At 42.8% G+C, this 22,346-nt stretch overlaps 2 protein-coding genes and 1 long non-coding RNA gene across 7 annotated transcripts in view; 2 read left to right on the forward strand and 1 right to left on the reverse strand.

Annotated features, from left to right (window-relative positions):
- The first annotated feature begins 447 nt into the window (after positions 1 to 447).
- On the forward strand, positions 448 to 6,995 carry slc15a1a (solute carrier family 15 member 1a). Its single transcript, XM_076985546.1, has 21 exons — positions 448 to 595; positions 1,162 to 1,303; positions 1,478 to 1,597; positions 1,767 to 1,866; positions 1,989 to 2,079; positions 2,179 to 2,262; positions 2,352 to 2,434; positions 2,580 to 2,666; positions 2,809 to 2,898; positions 3,004 to 3,048; positions 4,194 to 4,226; positions 4,333 to 4,421; positions 4,581 to 4,662; positions 4,803 to 4,922; positions 5,168 to 5,311; positions 5,425 to 5,471; positions 5,690 to 5,785; positions 5,868 to 5,979; positions 6,159 to 6,296; positions 6,455 to 6,562; positions 6,733 to 6,995. Exons 1-21 carry the CDS (start codon positions 496 to 498, stop codon positions 6,952 to 6,954), a joined length of 2,133 nt encoding a protein of 710 aa, XP_076841661.1. The 5' UTR covers positions 448 to 495; the 3' UTR covers positions 6,955 to 6,995.
- LOC143485882 (uncharacterized) lies at positions 1,170 to 9,573 on the reverse strand. Of its 2 annotated transcripts, XR_013123071.1 has the most exons (5): positions 9,437 to 9,573; positions 6,802 to 6,858; positions 6,117 to 6,596; positions 5,335 to 5,438; positions 1,170 to 4,916 (listed from the first exon to the last, which is right to left on the reverse strand). It is a non-coding gene; the product is annotated as an uncharacterized LOC143485882 (long non-coding RNA). The 2 variants fall into 2 exon arrangements; XR_013123070.1 differs by having other exon boundaries at positions 5,335 to 6,596.
- The window catches only part of stk24a (serine/threonine kinase 24a (STE20 homolog, yeast)), a 33,776-nt gene continuing 19,462 nt past the window's right edge, over positions 8,033 to 22,346 (forward strand). The window contains exons 1-3 of one of the 4 annotated variants that reach the window (XM_076985548.1): positions 8,033 to 8,864; positions 9,514 to 9,607; positions 16,199 to 16,429. In XM_076985548.1, coding sequence (XP_076841663.1) covers positions 9,563 to 9,607; positions 16,199 to 16,429 — 276 coding nt within the window. In that variant the 5' untranslated portion in view covers positions 8,033 to 8,864; positions 9,514 to 9,562. Of the gene's footprint in view, positions 8,865 to 9,497; positions 9,608 to 16,198; positions 16,430 to 22,346 lie in introns of all 4 variants that reach the window. The other 3 variants (XM_076985550.1, XM_076985549.1, XM_076985547.1) reach the window with 3 other exon arrangements.

Genomic DNA, 22,346 nt, shown 5'->3' on the forward strand with positions numbered 1-22,346 from the left:
CATGGTATGTAGTGTGACGTTGCTCTCATATGAGCTTGTGTTGCAGGATTTTATTAATATGTTATTAAGTTAGAATGGGATTAGTGTTGAGCTTTAGATTACAAAAACATCCAGAAAGTCACATGTTTATGTATGGTCATTTTCATTCAGCAGCTTTTGTAAAATCCCTAATAATAATTCAGCGCAATGGCGCCCTCTGCTGGATGAGATACAAGATACTAAAAGAACTATGTAGTTCAGCAGAGTATCGTTTTAAAGGGTCACAATTTTATTTTCACAATGCATTTCCATTTACAAAACTTTCAGCTAATCTTTATAATATTATATGTTCATCTTGATAAAAGTTTTAGTATTTAATTTCAAGATCAAAGAAAATACATGACTTGGGTCCTGCAACAAGCTGCTCGAAGCACACTACATTTAAGCTATGTAACTTGATATGGTGTTTATAATGTATTTCCGTGTGTGTGTGTGTGTGTGTGTGTGTATGTGTGAATGTGCACACAGAAGATGGAATGCTTTGGCTATCCCATCAGCATTTTTTTCATCGTTGTCAACGAGTTTTGTGAAAGGTTTTCATACTATGGCATGCGTGGTGAGTGTGTTAATTACAAAACCAACATGGCTATGAGAACAACATAATCGCACAGCGCATATAGTGGAGCATGAGGATAATTAAGAGATGATGTAACAATGAGACAACAATTAAAACGGAGTTGTGTCTTTGCTTATTTGTTTGTTGCATTACACCTTTTCTAATAGACCAGATCTCCAGCTGTGAACGTTTTACTTAACGTGATTATTCGTATATAACTACAGTATACAAAAATCTGAATAATATTTGCCATTAAAATATCTGGTAGACGTGCTAAGGAAAAAAGATAAACTGATTCCTCATACTCGTACCCCGCCACCTGTTTCTCACTCCCTCTGTCTCCCCTGCCCCCCCCCTCTCCCCCCCACCTGTTTCTCACTCCCTCTGTCTCCCCTGCCCCCCCCTCTCCCCCCCCACCTGTTTCTCACTCCCTCTGTCTCCCCTGCCCCCCCCTCTCCCCCCCCCACCTGTTTCTCACTCCCTCTGTCTCCCCTGCCCCCCCCCTCCCCCCCCCCACCTGTTTCTCACTCCCTCTGTCTCCCCTGCCCCCCCCCTCCCCCTCCCAGCGGTGCTGGTGCTGTACTTCAGGTATTTCCTGCACTGGGACGATGACCTGGCGACCTCCATCTATCACGCCTTCGTGGCCCTGTGCTACCTGACCCCCATCCTGGGGGCCATCGTTGCTGACTCCTGGCTTGGAAAGTTCAAGTGAGTGCCTGCTTGAATGACACCACAAGTTCTTGTAACCTAGCCAAATATCCTTGCTAAACTAAGATATTCTGACTAGTAGTGTGTTATGATTATGGCCATGTTGTGTAAAATGGCAGGACTATGTTTACAGTCAGTTACTATGTTTACAGTTGTTTACATTTCTCCTTGCAGAACCATCATCTACCTGTCTATTGTATACGCCATTGGCCAGGTAGTCATGGCAGTCAGCGCTATTCACGACATCACAGACACAAACAGAGATGGCAAACCCGACAACATTGCAGTCCACGTGTGAGTGGCGCATTCCCGTGTTCCTGTTCCTGTGATCACGTGTGCATGACAGAAGCTGAATTTGTTACAAATGCTGCATTTCTAATGAATGCAAAACATTGACAGTAGAAGTTCTGCAGTGTATTGGTTGTGTTTGTCCCACATGTGAAGAATCGTCTCCTGTTCCTAGGACCTTGGCTATGGTGGGTCTGCTCCTCATTGCTCTGGGTACCGGAGGAATCAAACCATGTGTGTCTGCGTTCGGAGGAGATCAGTTTGAGGAGCACCAGGTCTGACCGTTTCTACACATCCTCCCTGCTCTACAGAGGCCTTCAGATTTGCACATCCCTACATCCAAGCATGTAGTGTTTCCAATTTGAACTAAAGGAAGTGTTTGTACCTTTGTGTGCAGACAAGGCAAAGAAGCACATTCTTCTCAGTGTTCTACTTGTGCATTAATGCTGGGAGTCTCCTCTCCACTCTCATCACGCCCATACTCAGAGGTACACCGCACTCAGACACCAATCCTAACACGTGTTCATCGAACACACGTCCACGTCAGATTTACTGATGTGACCCTGGTTGTTTACATGTGTGCACAGGTCAAGAATGTGGCATCCACAGTCAACAGAAGTGCTACCCACTGGCCTTTGGTGTACCTGCAGCCCTCATGGTGGTCTCTCTGAGTGAGTTCTTCACTGCGCCTGCCTGGGCAAACATCCTGAGAAATCAAAGGTTGTAACCCCAGCGCACTGCTGTTTGGTTCTGTCTGCAGTTGTGTTCATTTCCGGCAGTGGAATGTACGTCACAGCTGCACCCAAAGGCAACATAATGCTGGACGTGTGTAAATGCATCGGGGTGAGTCTGCTACACTGCCACAAGGGAACATCCATTTCACTGATATTAGTATGTGACAGTGGGACATAGTCTTCTCATCATATATTTAGCCCAATATCTTTTCTCTGTACCTTTAAAAATTTCCATACCTATTTTCTCTCTGCAGTTTGCCATCAAAAAACGTTTCACACACAGACACCGCAACTACCCAAAGAGAGAGCACTGGTTGGACTGGGCAGACGAGAAGTATGACGTATGGCCAAAAGTCTCCGTCTTCATCCACTCCACACTCTCTCACACCTTGCTATCATACATGAGCTCATGACTACATGCAGCAGAGCTAAGGATGCATCCCATGTTGTGTGACACCTTCTCCGATGCTCTCTGTGCTACAGAAGCTGCTCATTGCTCAGATTAAGATGGTTTTCAAAGTGCTGTTCCTCTACATTCCCCTCCCCATGTTCTGGACCCTGTTTGACCAAAAGGTGAGACTGCCCATCTGTGCGTGGTGTGCTGTAATTCTTCCTCCATCGCGCATTGCTGAAACGGTCTCAGAAGATGAACATTGCTAATATGATCTGATCTAATAGGGCTCCCGCTGGACTCTCCAAGCCACCACCATGGACGGGACTTTTGTAAGTTCCTTCAAATGCTCCAAATTTAGAATTAAGCATATCAGACACATTGGTGAGCTACAACATTAAAACCAAAAGCAGGTGATGTGATTAGCATTTGACACATTGGGTGGGATTATATTGAGTGAACAGTCAGTTCTTGAAGTTGAAAGCAAGAAAACAGGCAAGAGCATAGATCTGGGTAACTTAATAAGGGCTAAAATGTAATGGCTAGACTGGGTCAGAGAATCTCCAAAACTTCAAATCTTGTGGGACGTATCTGGTATGGAATGGTTAGTACCTACCAGAAGTCATCCAAGGAAGGACAACTGGTGAACCAGTGACAGCACACTTGCGCTTGGAAGTGAAGGTCAGCCTGCCTGGTCTGATCCTACAAAAAGTAGCTACTGAAGCACAAATTGCTGCAAACGTTCATGCTGACTATGATCGAAGGGTGTCAGAGGTGCGTTGCAGCTTGCTGTTTATGGGATTATGTAGCCACTGACCAAACAGCGAACTCGTGCTGACCCCTGTCTTCCACCAAAAGTGCTTACAATGGACATGTGAGCATCAGGACTGATTAAAGAAGCAATGGAAGAAGGTGGAAGAGAAGGTGGGCTGATCTGATGAATCGCATTACACATCACGTGGAAGACCGAGAATGTTACCTGGGGAACAGAGGGCACCGTAATGCATAAAACAGCAAGACTGCGGAGGCAGTATGATGCTCTGGGCAATGTACTGGGAAAGCTTGGGTCCTAGCATTCGTGTGGATGTTACTTTGACACATACCACCTACCTAAACACCTTCCCACATACCAGTTTCCTAGATCTCAATCCAATTGAGTGTCTGTGGGATGTGCTGGAAAAACAAGTCCAGTCTATGGAGGCCCCACCTCACAACTAACAGAACTGGGTCTGCTGTTAACGTCTTGATGTCAGATACCATAGTGCACATTCAGCGGTCTTGGCGAGTCTTTGTTTCAACGGTTAAGAGCTGTTTTGGTGGAACAGAGGGAACTACATAATATTAGGCAGGAAGTTTTAATATTATTGCTGATCAAGTTATAAATGACTCAGGTTTACCAATGTAGAATCCTCCCTTTATTATTAGTGAACACTCCTCAGTACATCTTCAGAGTTTTGACTTAAACTTCTGTCTGCAGGGGTCACTCGTTCTGCAGCCAGACCAGATGCAGGTGAGTGACCGGGGCAGATCTGATTACCCTGATCTGAATATGCTGGCTATGCTAAGGGCATTTTCTCACTCTGTTACCATACTGAGTGTCTATTTGCCTTGTGCAGACTGTGAATCCCATTCTGATTCTCACCCTGGTGCCCATTATGGACAGAATTGTCTATCCCCTTATCAGGAAGTGTGGGTTCAACTTCACGTAAGATCTTCACGTATTCTTCAGAGGAAATATTAATTATCCTGGAGTTAAACAGGGAACAGAGGACATCTGATACTCATCTACTTAATTACCCGTAGCAGGAACATTGGTTTTTTTTTAATTTATTTAACCATTTTTAATCTTAAATCAATCCCACAGCCCTTTGAAGAGAATGACAGTTGGCATGTTTTTGGCTGCCATGGCTTTTGTTTCTGCAGCTCTGGTCCAGATTCAGATTGACGTGAGTGTGAACAACAAAATTAGTGATACTGATTTGGGTCATGCTCATCATAAAAGAACATGGAAGGAACAGTTTGTGTTTTAATATCTGTTAAATATCCATGTTTGATTTTCTGAAGTTAGAATCCACTTCATTCTCAGAAAACCCTGCCAGTGTTCCCATCGTCGTCTCAAAGTCAGCTGAAGGTTGTGAACATGGGAAATTCACAGCTACGGGTCACCATTCCGCCCAACGCGCCTGTTCTGATCGAATCCCTGCAGGTACAGAACACACACTCTCTCCTGGTGCTCACACAACATCCATCCTAAGTACATCCTCATTCCTATCTCAGTCAGAGCTCTCACTCCCGTGTCACACCATTCATTAAATTTCTCACGCAACACAATTATTTCATTATCACTTCATTATCAGGCATACCGCAAACGAATGGTGTCACTACTTCAAAACCACCCGGTTACCACATGAGTCCCATGTACTTCCATCATTCTGTACTGTGTTTCTACAGGCCAGTAAAGACTACATGACATTTGACAGTCCAGACATTCAGGTGACGTTAAACACGGCACCTGTCATCACTACACCCTTCAAGCTAACCAATGGAGAACGCCAGACCCTCATCATCCCTCCGGATCCTAAAACCATGAATCTGGTGAGAGTGATGCTGCTGCTCACCTTCCGTTAACGATCAATCGAAACCGCATTCCAGAACTTTACTGTCGGCCGAACTGTGGAAGTCAACGTGGCATTTCTCTCCTCTCTCAGACAACAGATATAACCTCCAAACCAGAGCAAGGCAATAATGAAATCAGGTCAGTGGAGTCTTAGAAAGTGTTATGATACTTACAAATTATAAGTTTTGATTGAAATGTTAAGCATTTTTTAATGATTTAATGGGAATAATGGATAGTATCACAATTACATGACGAGCTCTGCCCTCAGGTGGTGTGCCTTAATTTTTACAGGCTGAAATCAATAGTTTATTCAAATCTAATACTTACCTACACCCCTTTTCTTAACTTTTGTACAGATTTGTGAATGGTATGAATGCAGCCCTGAACGTTTCTGACTTTGCATTCATCGAACCATTTGCCACTTCCTCCTACACTGTGGTTTCACAGGGCTCGTAAGTAAAGTCATTTATCTATTCCTGTGTGCACTAGGCTGTTTTGGAGAAAGCTCAATCCCCTCGCTTCTCCTCTGCTTAGACACACGTTCACCATCACTAATGGTGAGCAGTCGTGCGACTTCTCCACCCACTTTGGCTTTGGAGGCGCTTACACCTTCCTAATCCCCAGCGGTCTTCCATGGACTGAGAATGTACGTGTGATATTCTCCAGTGTGCACAAATCATGCAGCCTCACCAACATGTCACCTTCAGTTCGTTCATTTGGGCCATAGCCAAGTTAAGGTGGCCAAATTGGAGGATGCTACAAATAATATAATAGTTCACTAACATGAATTGTGCACTGTGGCGATGGCCGCTGGTCTTTGTGCAGTGTGGGGGATCTTTAGTGCAGGTGGAAGACATCAAACCCAACACTGTGCACATGGCTCTTCAAATCCCCCAGTATTTCCTCATCACAGCAGGGGAAGTAGTGTTCTCTGTCACTGGCCTGGAATTCTCATACTCACAGGTACAAAAACAGCTTAAGACTGGCTGTGTGTGTTTTTGATTGGCACTTGTCAACAGAGAGTTCTTCTGATTTTTTATATAAACCTATTAGTATGTGGAACTGGTTTTTGAACCGGTCTCAGATGTGTACTGACCTGAAATATTTCCCTCCTGCTACAGGCTCCCAGCAACATGAAGGCAGTGCTGCAGGCTGGCTGGTTGTTCACTGTTGCCATGGGCAACTTCATTGTGCTGATTGTGGCAGAGGTGGCAAAGTTGCCTCAGCAGGTGTTAAATTTACCTCCGATTTACAGATGAACAGCTTGAAAGAGATATTGTAACACATTACAACTTACTAATGTGAAAAGGATACACACTTTTAGCAAATTTAGTTTTTAACTACTAAGCCACCATGATTAACCTTGTGTGTGTGTGTGTGTGTGTGTTTTCCTCCACAGTGGGCAGAGTATGTGATGTTTGCTTGTTTGTTAGTAGCAGTGTGTATAATCTTTTCTATAATGGCTTACTTCTACACCTACATGGACCCTGCTGAAATTGAGGCACAGTTTATGAAAAACAATGACCTGGAACCAGAGAAGAAAGAGAAAAAACATATTACATTGGAACCACAAGATATAAAGCAGATGCCAAATTTGAGAGTCAAACAAACTCATATGTAAACATCAGAACTCATTTCTGACATTTTTGTTTTAGGTGAACAATGAACGGCATATATATATATATATATATATATATATATATATATATATATATATATATATATATATATATATATATATATATATAAAACTTATTTATGGTTTGTGTAATGGGCAAGAGAGAAGCAACTATTGAAGAAATGATTGATTAAGTGTGCAAGTGGGAGAATGATGTCAAGACTGTAGATCAAAATGAGGTAAATTAAGTTGGTAGTGCTGCTTTCATAAAGCAGCTTACATGCTGCTTAATAAAACTAATGACATTTGTGTTAGTGTTATTGATAACAGAATATACATTAATACATTTTTCTATTAACATATTTCTAGAATTGGGTTTCTGGACAGATCTGATCACCCAGTCATAATTTGTGTGTAATTAACAGTTCTTAATGGTGAAGTTTTAAAGAACCGTGAAATACATTCTCAGATTTTTTTCTCATGTATGGTGACATTTGACCTGTCAGAGTAGTTTTGCCATTTTTAAGTTAACTATATCCTACAAGAAAACTCAACAAAGGTAAGAACTAGAAATGTAGATGAATAAGAAAGTACGAATTTAGGTAATAAAATACAGGCAAATTAAATCATAAGGAAGATGTATTGTAACCTAATGCTGGAATAAAATACTGAAGAAAGTTCTTTCCTATACGTATTTTGAGATGTTTCATCAGTCATCATGAGATACAAAGCAGAAAAAACATTTTAATGCACATGCAACATATGACGCCCATGTAAGCACACCGAGGAATGCCTCCCCTGATGAGAGCCTCTCCCTCCACGTCTGATCCTCTCCCTCTACGTCTGATCCTCTCCCTCTGATCCTCTCCCTCCGTGGCTGATCCTCTCCCTCTACGTCTGATCCTCTCCCTCTACGTCTGATCCTCTCCCTCTATGTCTGATCCTCTCCCTCTATGTCTGATCCTTTCCCTCTACGTCTGATCCTTTCCCTCTACGTCTGATCCTCTCCCTCCGTGGCTGATCCTCTCCCTCTACGTCTGATCCTCTCCCTCTACGTCTGATCCTTTCCCTCCACTTCTGTTCCTCTCCTTCCACGTCTGATCCTCTCCTTCCACGTCTGCTCCTCTCCCTGCACGTCTGCTCCTCTCCCTCCACTTCTATTCCTCTCCTTCCACGTCTGATCCTCTCCCTCCACGTCTGATCCTCTCCCTGCACGTCTGATCCTGGACTAATAACGTGTCTCCGAGAAGTGATTGGTCGTCCGGCAAGGATTACTTCGCATTGACGTTTCACTCACAGTTTTCAACATGGCGGAAGGCTACGTCTGAGAATGACCAGGAGAGAATAATCGCATGTAACTGCTTACATTTTGCGGTTTTTTAGTTGTATGTATATACAGACGATAACTTGCCACTTATTATCTTTGGAATTTCGTGTGCGAATAGAGAAGTTACAATTACAGCTGCTCTAAAGTTAGGAAGTTGCGCCTAGCCTAGCCTAGATAGCTATCTGCTGAACTCGCCTTGGTCCTAACTGGGGTAGCCTAGCAACTAGCTAACGTAATTAGTCCCATCCCTTAATTTCGCGATAATTACTACATTTTTATTAATTCAAGCCACGACGCATTAACGCAGAAATATAAATATATATATACACAAAAAACTGATTACGAATGTCAATAATGTCGGGCAAGTATTTCGAACATGGGCTGCTAGCTTTGTAAATTACACAGCCGTACCAGGAGCTCCGGAGTTGGACATGTAGATGGTGCTGAATGTATTACTTGATCCTTCATAAAACTGACTTTATTCACATGTAAATGAAAACGTGGGACGTTAAATTCTAGTCAGGTATGACAGCTATGCTAGCTAGCTAACTTAGCCAAGTAGCCCGACTGCGAACGTAACAGCAAGGTCAGTTTTGGTCATCTAGCCGGTGTAATATCGGGCTTGTGTGGGTTTAACATTACCGAGCTGTTATAGTGAACATTGTGTGGGTTTAACATTACCGAGCTGTTATAGTGAACATTGTGTAGGTTTAATATTACCGAGCTGTTATGGTGAACCTTGTGGGGGTTTAATATTACCGAGCTGTTATGGTGAACCTTGTGTTGGGTTTAACATTACCGAGCTGTTATAGTGAACCTTGTGTTGGGTTTAATATTACCGAGCTGTTATAGTGAACCTTGTGGGGGTTTAACATTACCGAGCTGTTATGGTGAACCTTGTGTTGGGTTTAATATTACCGAGCTGTTATGGTGAATCTTGTGTTGGGTTTAATATTACCGAGCTCTTATGGTGAATCTTGTGTTGGGTTTAATATTACCGAGCTCTTATGGTGAATCTTGTGTTGGGTTTAATATTACCGAGCTGTTATGGTGAATCTTGTGTTGGGTTTAATATTACCGAGCTGTTATGGTGAATCTTGTGTTGGGTTTAATATTACCGAGCTGTTATGGTGAACATTGTTTTGGGTTTAACATTACCGAGCTGTTATGGTGAACCTTGCGAGGTAAAAGTCACTGTGGGCATCACGTCCACTTGTAGCGTTCATCTTTCGCAGGACTGAGAAACATCAGGGTGGTTTTGGCCGAGTCTCTTGAGCAGAAGACATGGCTCGTCACGCTCCTGTCCACAGAGGTATTCCAGGGATGCAGGTAACATTAGCTTACTTTTATTCGACAAATAAACCATTCAGTATACTTTTATACTATGAATTGACAGTTGTGCTTCTGTCAAATATGTATGCGTGTGCTGAAATGAATAACCCTGAATGGCCTCATATAAATAAACTCAAGTTAAGTCTGTTTACTGCCTACTCTGTGAAGGAGTGTCTTGTAGATAAGCTAATGCCATCTGCTAATAACACTTTGGCTTTCAACCAACGTTGGTGTTAAAGTTGTTTTGCTTCACATGACCATAAGATTCAGTAGCTGGCCAACTTGCATCATGTGTTCATTTGTAGTTCTTGTGCTTTGTGTCACACTTCTGAAACCGCTCTGCTTGGAAACATCTGAACTGTGTCGTACGAAGTTGTTGTTAAACTGCAACCCAAACAGCTGCATGGTTCATGTTTTGTTTCCTGGGGAGTTTACATGAAACTGAACCGGAAAATGCAGAGAGCGGGGACAGTGTACGTTCAAAGTGCTGAATAATAACTGATTTTTTTTTTTGGCGAGTGAGGGGGTTAGTATGTATGCTTATAGATGAAGAAGCTGCATTGGAATTTAGGTTTACTTCCCTGTCTGACTGTACATGCATCTGGATTGTCAGGGTTCATTATGTTAACATAGATCCTGCACACACATTCTAGTGAAGTCAGATGCGATCTTTAGCCAGGTGAACATTATGCACTTTAATGATGTGTGAATGGCTATAAACAAAGGTTTTCCTTTTTGAACATAGAAAGCAAAAGGATGAATCACAGAGATTCAACCCTGTCTTATATTTGTGAGGTTCCAGTTTATGACATGGGGCAGAAACAGGCAGTATGTTTCGGTGTATGTGCTGTTAATTTGATTTAAAGTTTTTAACACACGCAGCTCATGACAAGTGAGGCAGAATTTGTTTGAGTCATGCATAGTATGGGAGATATCCAGACTGCATTATCAGCAGTTCTCCCAAATGAGTGTGTGTTCACCCTGCAGCATCACCGAATCATGGACTGCAGTGGCTTTAGGGCTCTGTAGGCTTATTCATAGTTCTTTACTCTCTCTCCAGACTCAATGCACCATTTAAAATCTTTGTCAAAAGTTACTTTGTCAAATGTTACTTTACTCATCATTTTCTCACAAGTCTGCAGTAACTGTTTTATTCAATAAAATACCACACTTGGTTCAATCACTGCTGTTTGTATGATCTCTGACAGAAGTAGACAGAAGTACAATACAAACTGAGCTTGATATTTATACTGTTGTTCAGTGTGCATGTGTGTGACCACTTATGTCATTAATAACCTACATTATATGGCTGAAAATGTGTGGACACTTGCCAACAGGTGTATAAAATGCATGCAGCTATGCAGACTCCATGGACCAAAAGGCAGTAGAAAGAGTCATACCGAAGAGCTCTGTGATTTACAATGTGTCACCATCCTAGGATGCCACCTTTTGATGCCACCTCAAGTTTATTTAAATGAAATATGTGCCCAGCTACATTTTTCCCAGACAGTTGTTAGTGGTAATAATGCAAAACAGAACTATCTTGGAGCAACAGCGGCTTAGCCATGAAACAGTACAACATGCAAAGTCACAGTGGGCTCACGCTGAAACATGCTTCTGGATGTAAGTACAGGTGGTCGCACCTGCTTGGCATTTCTGCCTGATGCACCTCTGACGGTGCCATTGTGTAGGCTGCAGGGTCGTCAGCTGGGGGGGGGGGGCACCCTTCACTGATGTTTCGCTCCGTTATCCCCCAGAACATCTCTGGATGGTGGAGCAGCGACAGGAATGTCTCCCTGCTGCCCCCTGCAGCCTGCTGAAGGATCTGTATTCACCCCACTCTCTGACCCTTTTGTTGTAGTTGTGTGGTATGAGTTGCAGGGGACTGTACATGGCAGGGACGTCCATCTCCCTGAGTCAAGCACAAGTACTGGCCGCATACCAGAACGTCTCCCTCAAGAGCCTTCTTTCCCCCATGTGCCATCCTTCCTTCTGGGCCATAGCCAGAAGCTCCCTTCCTCTGCCTCCTCTGCAAGGTCGTGAATAGCTCGCCTCCTGTTAGAGCCTGTGACTCCCAGAGTTTTCAATAGCCTGAATGGTCTCCACCCAGCTTGTGAGCACGTTGCTGCCGGCTCCGCGTACTTGTCCTTCTTCCGTTCGTATGCGGACTCCATGTGCTCCTCCCATGGGACTGTCAGCTCTGCCATGCTGATGGCTTTGGCATGTGCTGACCAGAGCACAATGTCTGGGCGCAAGGATGTTATGGTTATCTCTGCCGGGAATTTCAGTTGGCGGCTGAGGTCGGCTGCCAACTGCCATTCACCTCCTAGCGACAGGAGCGACCGCTCTGTTCCCGTGCTGCGCCGTGCTGTCGTCCCTGGCCTGGTAAAATGGATCCACATCGGGGAGGTGGGTAGGCTTGCTGACCAGTTTACCTGCTGTCTGCGGGCTTCCAGGATCTCTGCGAGCTTGTGCAGGACCTTGTCATGCCGTTACCTTTACCTTCCCTGTGACAGCGCTGTCTTGAATCCAGAAAGGATGTGCTTTAGGGTTGGATTTGGGGAACTACAGAGGTGGCAGCGTTCTTCTGTGCCAAACCAGGTGACAAGGTTCCGGGGGCTCGGTAGGGTGTCGTATGTGGCCCTAATCCGGAAGCTCAGTCTTGCCTGGGGAATTCTCCATAAATCGTCCCAAGTGATGGTTCTGTTTAGCACAGCCTCCCAAGTAGTCCATCTGCCTTGCTGTTGCTGGCTCACCACTGTAATCTTGTATGTTTCCTCCTCTATTTTGGCAACTTCAGAGTTCTCCTTCCTGGTCGCTTTGGACCAGCTCTTTGGTGCCGTTGCCCATCCCAGGCCAGATCTGCCCGACTGTGTGATGCCAACAATCTCCTGGTGCTTCAGCCGTTCCACTGCCTGGTCAACTGCTTGGGATGCATTCCACTACCATCCAGTGCGAATCTGAGGGTTGCCAGCTCGAACTGCGGGGTCCGTAGAGTCTCTCAGTTCGAAGTGGAGTCTCACCTTCTCTTTTTTTTATCCTATATTGATGTTCCTCCCAAACAGTGCCGTGGTGGAGAGGGAACGTCAAAGGCCGAGCCGCTTCCGGATAAAGTTGTTGGCTTTAGCTTCCAGCTTCAAGACCGTAGTCATGATGATGTCGCTCAGTTTCGCTCAGGGGCCACATTAGGCGGTGGTACAGAGCGAACTGGTAACATCACACCTTGAACTTCCCTGGTAGGGGGCACTGGTCGATCTTGTGAAGGCCCTCCTGAAGTTGGGCTATAACAGCTGAGGCCATGTTCTTGTCAGAGAGGTCTGCCGTGTACATTCTGCCGAGGCTTCGCACAGGTGCTTCTGCCAGTAAGGGGATTCTTTCACCAGCCACAGTGAAGATGATGATCATGATGTTCAAGATCATTCACGTTCCCTTTCTGGATTGACAGGCTGCAAGATTTTGGTGGCTTGACCTTCATGCGAGCCCAGGATAGTAGCTCTTCTAGCCGTCTGAGGAGTCTGGCTGTGCAGGCTGCTGTTTGGAGAAGGGTAGTGACATCCATATAGCACCTCATGGCTGGTAGTCTTTGGCCTATCTATGCTGTGACCCCTCGGACCATCTGTCTTCTGCCTATCAAGAGGATCTCAAAAACCACAGTGAAGAGGATGGGAGAGATGGTGCATCCCATTGCTATCCCCTTCTCCAGCAGATGCCAGTCGGTTGAGATATCCCGGGTTGTGTAGCAAACATACAGATTGTCGAAGTAGATGGCTACTAGGTTCTGGACACATGATGGTACGTGGAAGAAGCTGAGGGCGTCCGTAATGAGCTGGTGAGGAACAGAACCGAAAGCATTTGCCAGGTGAAGCCAAACTACGTGCAGGTCTTCTTTGCGTCGTTTGGCTGTCTGGATTTGGTCCCAGATCACTGCTGAATGTTCTACGCAGCCAGGGAATCTCGAGACTCCTGCCTTTTGGCAACTGGTGTCAATGTACTGGTTTGCTAGAAGGTAGCTCGTCATCCATCTGGCCAGGATAGAGAAAAAGACTTTCCCCTCCACAGAGAGCGATGCCTCTGAACTGACTGAGGTGATGAAGGTGGTGACTGCTTGACACCATGCCGAAGGGATGGACTCAGTTCTCCAAACCACACCCATGAGCCTCCATAACACCTTCAGGAGCCCAGGGCAGTTCTTAAATACCTTGTATGGCATGCCATTTGGCCCAGGTGCTGACACCGATCTTGTGCGTTCTACTACCTGTTTGACTTCTGCCCACCTGGGAAGAAGTGTCAGCATAAAAACTATGTGTTGGGATCTTCATAAAGTTGAAATACATGCTTGAGCAGATATGTACAAGCCTGAAATTAGAGTGCATGGTGCCAAGTGTCAGCAGCAGCAGTTTAAAACACACCGCCACTTGACTTTGAAGCAGTGGAAACCTGTTCTCTGAATTGATTAGTAACATATCACTGCCTGGTAGTCTGATAGGCAAAAAAGGGTTTGGTGGCTGACAGGAGGAAACGGATCATGTCTAGATGAGAGCACAGAGCCAGCAGTAAGGGCTGAAGATCTGGGGCTTGTTTGAGGGGTTTGGGCCCTTTAGTCCCAGAGCTGGTTTCAACCTTTGGAATGAATTGCAACACTGATTGCAAGCCAGACATTCTTGTCCAACATCATTGCCTGTCTTCACAAATACTCTTGGACATGAATTCCCACACCCCCCAAACATCTGGAAAGCCTTCCCAAAAGAGTAGAGGCTATTATCGCAAAGTAGGGGCCTCTCCATACTATTTTCTCATGACTTTGAACTGGGCAGCCAAGCAAGCTCATAGATGTCAGGTGTCATATAAGCACCGTATATTTGGCCACATTGTGTGACTGCAGTACTGATTCCAACCAAGTGTCTTTGCAGTGTTTAATCTATCAAATTTGCCTTGGTGTTTAAAAACTTAGTAGTAGCTGGGATTCGCCCCATATGGCTAGTCTGGTGCAGGATCAGATGAGGCATTGAGCTTCTGATACAACCCAGGCAGCACCTGCTGACTGCGTAAACACTACAGGAGTTCCCATCACTGCCACTCTGCCTGCCTGTCTCCCACTCAGACAATAAAGAGTCAACACAATCCCGTTCACCTGACTCGCCACTTTGGTGCTGCGACAGATATTAAATTAATCTTGATTGGTTTGTTATCTTGGGCATTGCCACCACCAGTCTTAAAGCTGTACTTCAGTCATGCTGAAATCTGAAGAAGAGCTTTATGAAATTTAGATTAGTTTCCATAGGTAATTCAGAGCATCAAAATTTATATGCAATATTTGTGTGTAAATGTGAGTGGGTAAACGTACTTTTCATAACATGGATAACATCTGTGTCTGTAACATAGCATATCATGTTTTATTTACTGAGGACATATGAGAGTTTTGGTTTCTGGAAACACAAAGCCTGTTAAGTCAGAGTGGCTGTAGCAATTTACTCATAAGCACAGTTCAAAACTCAAATATGCAATCTCCTGCCATCTTTTTGTATAGCAGGGTAATCTGTTTGATTGCCAGTGTGGGCCTTTAAGCCCTTTATTGTCCACCTGATTAGCTGTACAGAGATCAGCCCAGCCCTTTACTGTCACTCCATAAGGTACTGCACTGTTGCCCTGCATTGCTAGATACGTCTAGCAAGCAACGCCCCGTTTTACAGTCACGATAAGAGTTTCCATCTTCCTGACTGAGCGCTAATGTGAGTAATGTTCAGATGAGAGAAACAGCACAAATGGCATCTGACAGGCTACAGGTACGATCCTGCTCTTTGACTGCATGTGTAGACCAGCGGTTGGTGTTGGGTAATATTTACTTTGGTGGCTGAGAACGTAAGATGGTGGATAATTGTTGCAGTGGAAAGATGCAGGTTTGTCATGTTTGGGGCAGAATGTACAGGCTTTTATTCTGTGGCCTTAAGTGTATGGAACAGCTGATTTCATGCGACTGGCTTGTTATTTTTACTGTGTTCAGTTTGTTTTATGTTTCTTCTCACACGCTCAACTACTGACAGGTGGAGAAGAATCTAAATCTATAATGCTTAAGAGTTGTGGAAGATGAGGGTGTAGGTCACTCCTCTGGACTGAAGTGATCAGAATCCCTCAGACCTTTTCCTCACCTGCTGAACCCAGATCAAATGGTTAATGTCTTTAATGGAATGTGTGTTTAGATTGTATTATTCATGAATGGTTGAAGTAACATATTATAACATGTACAAGTAATAACAAGTAACAAGTGTTTTTTTTAAGTGTTTAACCAGTGTTTTGGGGATACCTGACGAGTTATGTAGGCATTTGTAGCTCATCACTAGAATGCTGTTTATCTGACCTGTAAAAACAAACACACAATAAAAACTTATTACTTTCAGGTTTACGTTCACCTGCTTTATTTGTACTTTGACTGGTGCATATGCTGATGTTGTCATAAAACTGAATTCAGGCAAATTTTCTAGGGGTGGCTGACGAGAACATGCTAGCAAAATGTTTTATTATGTATGAAAAGTTAACATTACTGATCACTTATCGCTCACTTTAATCATTATTGTTATTATATTGGCGCAGAATTTCAAAGCTGACCCAGAAGAGCTGTTCACAAAACTGGAGAAGATCGGGAAGGGTTCATTCGGAGAGGTGTTCAAAGGAATAGACAATCGCACGCAGAAGGTGGTGGCCATTAAGATCATCGACCTGGAGGAGGCAGAGGATGAGATTGAGGACATCCAGCAGGAGATCACCGTGCTGAGTCAGTGCGACAGCCTCTTCGTCACCAAGTATTACGGATCATATCTAAAGGTGAGCGAGCTGGCGAGTCTCTGCTTAATGCTCAAACGTCAGAAGAAAGGCTGATACGCTGAAAATGTTTATGGGTAGTTGTCCTGTGGAGGAAAAATCTTGGCTCTGTAATCAAAATCTAAAAATGTCAGCCTGGTCCTTCTGTATTGTGCATGCCAGGCAACTTATCTGGGTGGAAGCAATCCTCCATGACGTCAGATACTTTGTGTGTGCATGCAGAATACAGATGGGAAACACAAGTCCAAACACAAGTTGTGCATGATTTTGGCGGAGGACCACTGGAGAGAGGTTTTGAAGGAGGGCATGATATTGGAGAAATTGTGTGTGTGTGTTGGGGGGGGGTGTGTTTAAAACTCATAGCTAGCAGAAAGAACTACCAAAGAGAACTAAGACATGATTACAGCAGCTTTAAAAGGTGTGGCTAAGCTTTGTTTCCAGAGTAACGAATCCTACAGACAGAATGGTTGCATTATAAGTTTTAACAGAAATGCAGCAGTGTGGTTCTTGGGCTGCGTTGCCTCATTGCTCTGCTGTGGTCCTCGTGGTTTGGAGAGGCAGTGGGGAGAAATGAGCAGTCGTCACTCGGCAGATGTGTCTGTGGTGGTTGAAGCATCGCTCCTCTTTCAGTTATAGCCTGCATGACTTTAAATGAGGTCAGTGCTAAGACTGAGCCAGGCTGAAGCCTCATCTGAGATCATCAGTTGTGAATTGTTAAAAGTGGTATATGATGCAGGCAAAATACTATATTGCAATGCTAAAACATATCACAATGCTAAATGGAGAGCTAAAAAATGTATTCATTTATTTATTTTTTTAATAATATATTTTAAATGTGGCTATATGCCTTGAAAGTCAACACACAGTGGAGACGATTGATTTAACCTGAATGCATTATTTGAACCAAAAGTACTTTTTTTTAAGTATCTTTTAAAAATAATATGAATACCAAAATTATTAGTTGCTGTTTGCATCAGATTCAGACTAGTGTTCATAGCAAAGATATTTTTGCATGTTTGTTTGGTATTGCTTGTTTATTTGTATTTAACTAGTTTTTAAGGATGATTCGCAAATGTCCAAAGCTTATTTGAGTTTTATTTAGTTAAGTATTTCGCCGCATGATTCTCCTGCCATAGCCCTAAAGTCCCAGGCCTTCTGCAGTCTAAAGCTGAGCCTCTAGTCAGGCTGTCAACGCACCGCCCATCACCTCAGAGACTGACATCACCAACGAACGTCTCTGCGCGGTTAGGTCATGTCTGGATGTTTCAGTCTTTGTAGCACATAGTGGATGGACTCTGAAGAGGAAGGAAGGCATCAGAAGTGGTTGAAGAGCGTCTTGGTAGGGAGGTCCAGGGGAAGTGTGTACGCACGCTACAAAAGTGAGAAAGCATCTATGTATTCTGCCTTTTTTTAGGCCATGTGTGAAGGAACAGATCACTTACTCACTATCGGTCTACCCTGAAAACCCTTGATGAGTATTTTGAATGAGGAGTGCCTGTGTACACGTTTGTGTGTTACCCAGTCCTCCTGAGATGCTGGTGTTGCATATGTAAGCACACACAATGCGGACACCATTTGTCCACTATGTCAAATATTTGCATAGATCAGGATTTGGGATCTACTCCACTTAAAGTAAGGAGCGCTGGGTGGCTTACAATTACAGCATTTGGCAAATGGTCCTGTCCAGAACAACTTCCATGTTCATCAGCGTGACGGTATGCGTGTTCCCTGGGAGTCGAACCCATGACCTCTGTGTTGCCAGCACCTTGCGCTGTCTGCGCTAGCAGGTGAGCCACAGCAACGCCGTTACCTGCAGGCGCAGCACGTCGCATCGCGACAGAGGTCGTTTGCCCCCGTCTGAGGCGTTCACTAATGCAGAGGCACTTTGTCAGTTTAACATCTGTGGGGTTTTCTTGCGTTACTTTCAGATTCTCCTCACACCATAAAGCGCTAACACCGTGTGAGGTGTGTTGGCACGGTGCAGTTTGAAACTGTTATGTTCGCCACCCTTCACTGAAGGTAGAGAGACCCAGTGTGACATTTGGACTAGTCCTAATATAGGTAAATAAAATGACTAGATCATGGGCAATTAATTTTCACAACTTGTATTGTAGCCTCTGTAGGGGAAAACAACAAATCATATTCATATTGCCAAATGCACATTATGAAAGTTGCACTTTTATGAGAGACTCTGATTTTCCAATATAGGGAAAACTGGCTTTATGGATGTGATGTGTACGAACTAGTGCTCTTCATCCTGCCCAGAAAGATCCACAGGCATCCTCAATTAGAGCTGTGGCTCCGTTACCTGGGTTTGATTGATGGGTAGTTTGACCACATTAGAGGGTGACTGCCTCCAGACTGAAACCACTTTTCTTTTTTGTTGTTGTTATCTAGTGCATGTTTGGGTTGACTCTCTTCTAGGGAGTGTATTCATAATGTATTACATATAATGTAGTTACAGAAGCAGTTATGGCAAGATACTGACTCAGATTTTACTCAAAAGCACAATGATCACTGGAGATGTGCTAAAATCATGCTTTGTTTCACTAAGGTTTATCCCATGGTTGTGATATTAGTAATCACTCAATTGATAGTTTCTCTTTTTGTGTTCGTTTCACTTTAGTTTCACTTCATTTATCCGCTTGGTGGTTTGGTTCTAAAGGTCGTGTAATGACTGTAATTTCATGTACGTAACATCATTAACGATTTTGATTGCTATAAATATGCTTTGCACAGAAACCTGTGATATTGTTCTATCTAGGGGTGACCTGCAATAGTCGCTGATTCGACTAGAATGTACCATTCTAACTGCATGGGGGTGCCCAAGGATGCAGCTAAGCATTAGTTGTTACATAAAATGTCTTTGTTTTCGTTATATAAGGCCTTTTGTCAAATTAAATCATCCTAATTTCTGTTAATAAATATTTTTAAATGATGTTTGTGCATTAACAACAGTTCAGCCATTTGTCGTTTCGGTTGTGTCGTCTCGTCGCAGTGCGTCTCGGCAAGTAGGCCTATAAACATTTTTTTGTTGTTGTTTGCTTTTAAACCCCGTTACTTGAACCTTTACTTATAATTTTTTTGCTGTTGTGTGGCTATTATTATTATTATTTTTTCAGGCAGGCATATTTTATTTAAAATATTTTTGACATTTTGCACAGTGCCTGTCTGACGGTTCGATATGCGCAATGCGCACTGACGGTTAATGTTCTGTAACGTTTCATAAAAAAATAAATAAGTAAATAAATAAAAGCTGAATAAAGCCAACCTACACTGTAAAAAAAAAAAAAATCGTAAAAAAACGGTAAACGACTGGCAGCAGCGGCTGCCAAACAAAAACTTTAATTTTAAAGTAAAAAACCCTGATTTAAATTAAGTAGAAAAACAATAAATTTACAGAAATTTATTTTCATTAAATTAATTCATTAAACATTCTGCAGAGAAATACCGTTATTTTACAGATTTTTCCTGGATTATTATGATTTAGCACTTTTAATAAAGTGACAGCACTAATATTTTTGCAGAGAAATACCGTTATTTTACAACTTTTCCCTGGAATATTATGATTTAGCACTTTTAATAAAGTGACAGTACTAAAAGTTTTGCAGAGAAATACCTTTATTTTACAACTTTTCCCTGAATTATTACAATTAAGCACTTTCAATAAAGTGACAGCACTAATAGTTTTGCAGAGAAATACCTTTATTTTACAACTTTTCCCTGAATTAGTACAATTAAGCACTTTTAATAAAGTGACAGCACAAAAAGTTCTGCATATTATACCAATATTGAGCACCTCAATGTCCTCTATCATCACTTTTAATCATTTAAATCCCCAGGACTGTACTCAGTGTCTTTCTCTATCACCAGTATCAGTAGCCTGAACACAACTACAAACACACAACACTGATGTGACATGAAAGATACACTCCTTCTCATTTACATGTAGGGCATTTAGCAGACGCTCTTATCCAGAGCGCCTTACGAAGTGCTTTGCCATCTGTTCACAGAATTAATTCTAAATAGTACATAGATAGGTCAGAATTCAAGATACCCTCGAACCAGAATACTACTAAACTACAGAAATCAATGCAAATACCTAGAAGTACACAAAAACATAGGCTGAATATTGCTAAACTACAGAAATTAAAATGGATACCTACAAGAAATGCAAACTCACATAGGTACTATATCATACAATGGAAACAACTATGACAAGTGCTAGAGATTTAGTCTGTTCTACAGATGAGTCTTCAGTCATTTGAAGACTGCTAAGGACTCTGCAGTCTGGACAGTCAATGGAAGCTCATTCCACTATCTCGGTGCCAGGACAGGTCTTGAAGTTTGTTTTCCGTGAGACTTTAAGCATGGCGTTTTAAGCCAAGCCGTACTTGAGGTTCAAAGTACTCAAGGTTTGGATGGGGCTTTGACCATGGCCATCATGTAGGGAGGGGTTGGTCCATTTTTGGCTTTGCAAGCAAGCATTGAGGTTTTAGATCTGATGTATGCAGCTACTGGAAGGCAGTAAAGAGAATGCAGCACTGGAGTGACATGTGAACTTGGGGAGATTGAAGACCAGTCATGCTGCTGCATTCTGGATCAGTTGTAGAGGTCTGATGACCCTTAGAGAAAGATCCATAAGTAAGCAGTTGCAGTAGTCCAGCTTTGAGATGATGAGAGACTGTACAAGCACCTGGGTAGCTTCCTGTGAAAGAAAGGGTTGTATTCTCCGTATGTTGCAGAGAAGAAATCTGCAGGATCTGGTCATTGGCCTCTCAGAAGTGAAAAGCTGAAGTCTGCCTGTTAAAAAGTTGCAGACAAAATCCAAAGTTAGCTGTTAATTTTGTGCCAATAACATTACAAATATTATAGTTCTTGTGAGCTGAAATATTTACAGGGGTGATAGTGGGAAAAATTCCTGAGCCTGAACTTTTTCTGAGCGGGGGGGTGTGTGTGGAGTGTTAGTGTACCATATTTAGAATATTTTATAATTAATCTTTAATTATCATTCTTAAAGGTAATCATTATAGTGAAATAAAAACTAATTTCTATTAATATTCTGAGAAAATGCTGTAACCTAAAGATTTATATTAGACACAATATGTTAAAAACAGGCATGATTAATTATTTATTCATTACTGTTAGTAAATTATAGGATACCAGACAACTCAAAGAAATTATGCAAATAAAGTTTAAAAGAATTACAAGTATTATGATTATAGTTAGTTTATATATAAAAAATGTAATAAATTTAATAAATATTTTGTGTTGGTTTATTAGGACATACATTTTGTGCTTTTGTTCATGTATTACACCTTACGCCGTAAGGCGGCCAGGATGAACCAGATCGTCTGACCACCTGTACCGGCTCAAAAAAACTCTTATATTTCTGATAAAAATTTAACTTAATCAGAATAAAGATAAAATACTGAATTTATCTTGTATCTACCTCTGAAGCTCTTCCGATGTCTGAAATACAGGCGGTCCCCGGGTTACGACGTTGATCCGTCGTAAATCGATTTTCGGTGTAAATCGGAACATACGTACATACTGTACGTAAATAACGTACTATACGCAGTTATCCTATCCTAAAGCCAAGCTTTTGGCCAATACCTTTATCCATAGCTGCGTTTAACTAATCCTGACGCCGCGCACACCAAACACCAAGTTCCGTTTACAACGCAGAACCACTTAGGTCCAAACGAGGCTTTATACAGTAAATGGGAGATGTGTAGTAACCACGAAAAATCGTAACTTGGGAACCTCGTAAGGATCAAAACAGATAGCATGCGCGCGCGTGTGGTTTATCATTATGATTTGACGGATTTTCCCCCCCCTCAAATTTTTTTTTCTCGCGAACATGTCGGTACGCCGGAATTCCGGCGTGGCGCCTGAAAACTATCAGGCCTGTATTTAC

The sequence above is a fragment of the Brachyhypopomus gauderio genome, unplaced genomic scaffold, assembly GCF_052324685.1.
Source record: "Brachyhypopomus gauderio isolate BG-103 unplaced genomic scaffold, BGAUD_0.2 sc40, whole genome shotgun sequence".
Lineage (NCBI taxonomy): Eukaryota > Metazoa > Chordata > Actinopteri > Gymnotiformes > Hypopomidae > Brachyhypopomus > Brachyhypopomus gauderio.

What these genes read in the sequence shown, in the direction of transcription:
- slc15a1a (XM_076985546.1), top strand. Translation starts at nt 496, where the DNA reads ATGTGCACACAGAAGATGGAATGCTTTGGCTATCCCATCAGCATTTTT. An exon ending in CAAGGCAATAATGAAATCAG is followed by an intron (nt 5,472 to 5,689) that starts GTCAGTGGAGTC and finishes ACTTTTGTACAG; the next exon opens with ATTTGTGAATGGTATGAATG. An exon ending in GTCTTCCATGGACTGAGAAT is followed by an intron (nt 5,980 to 6,158) that starts GTACGTGTGATA and finishes GTCTTTGTGCAG; the next exon opens with TGTGGGGGATCTTTAGTGCA.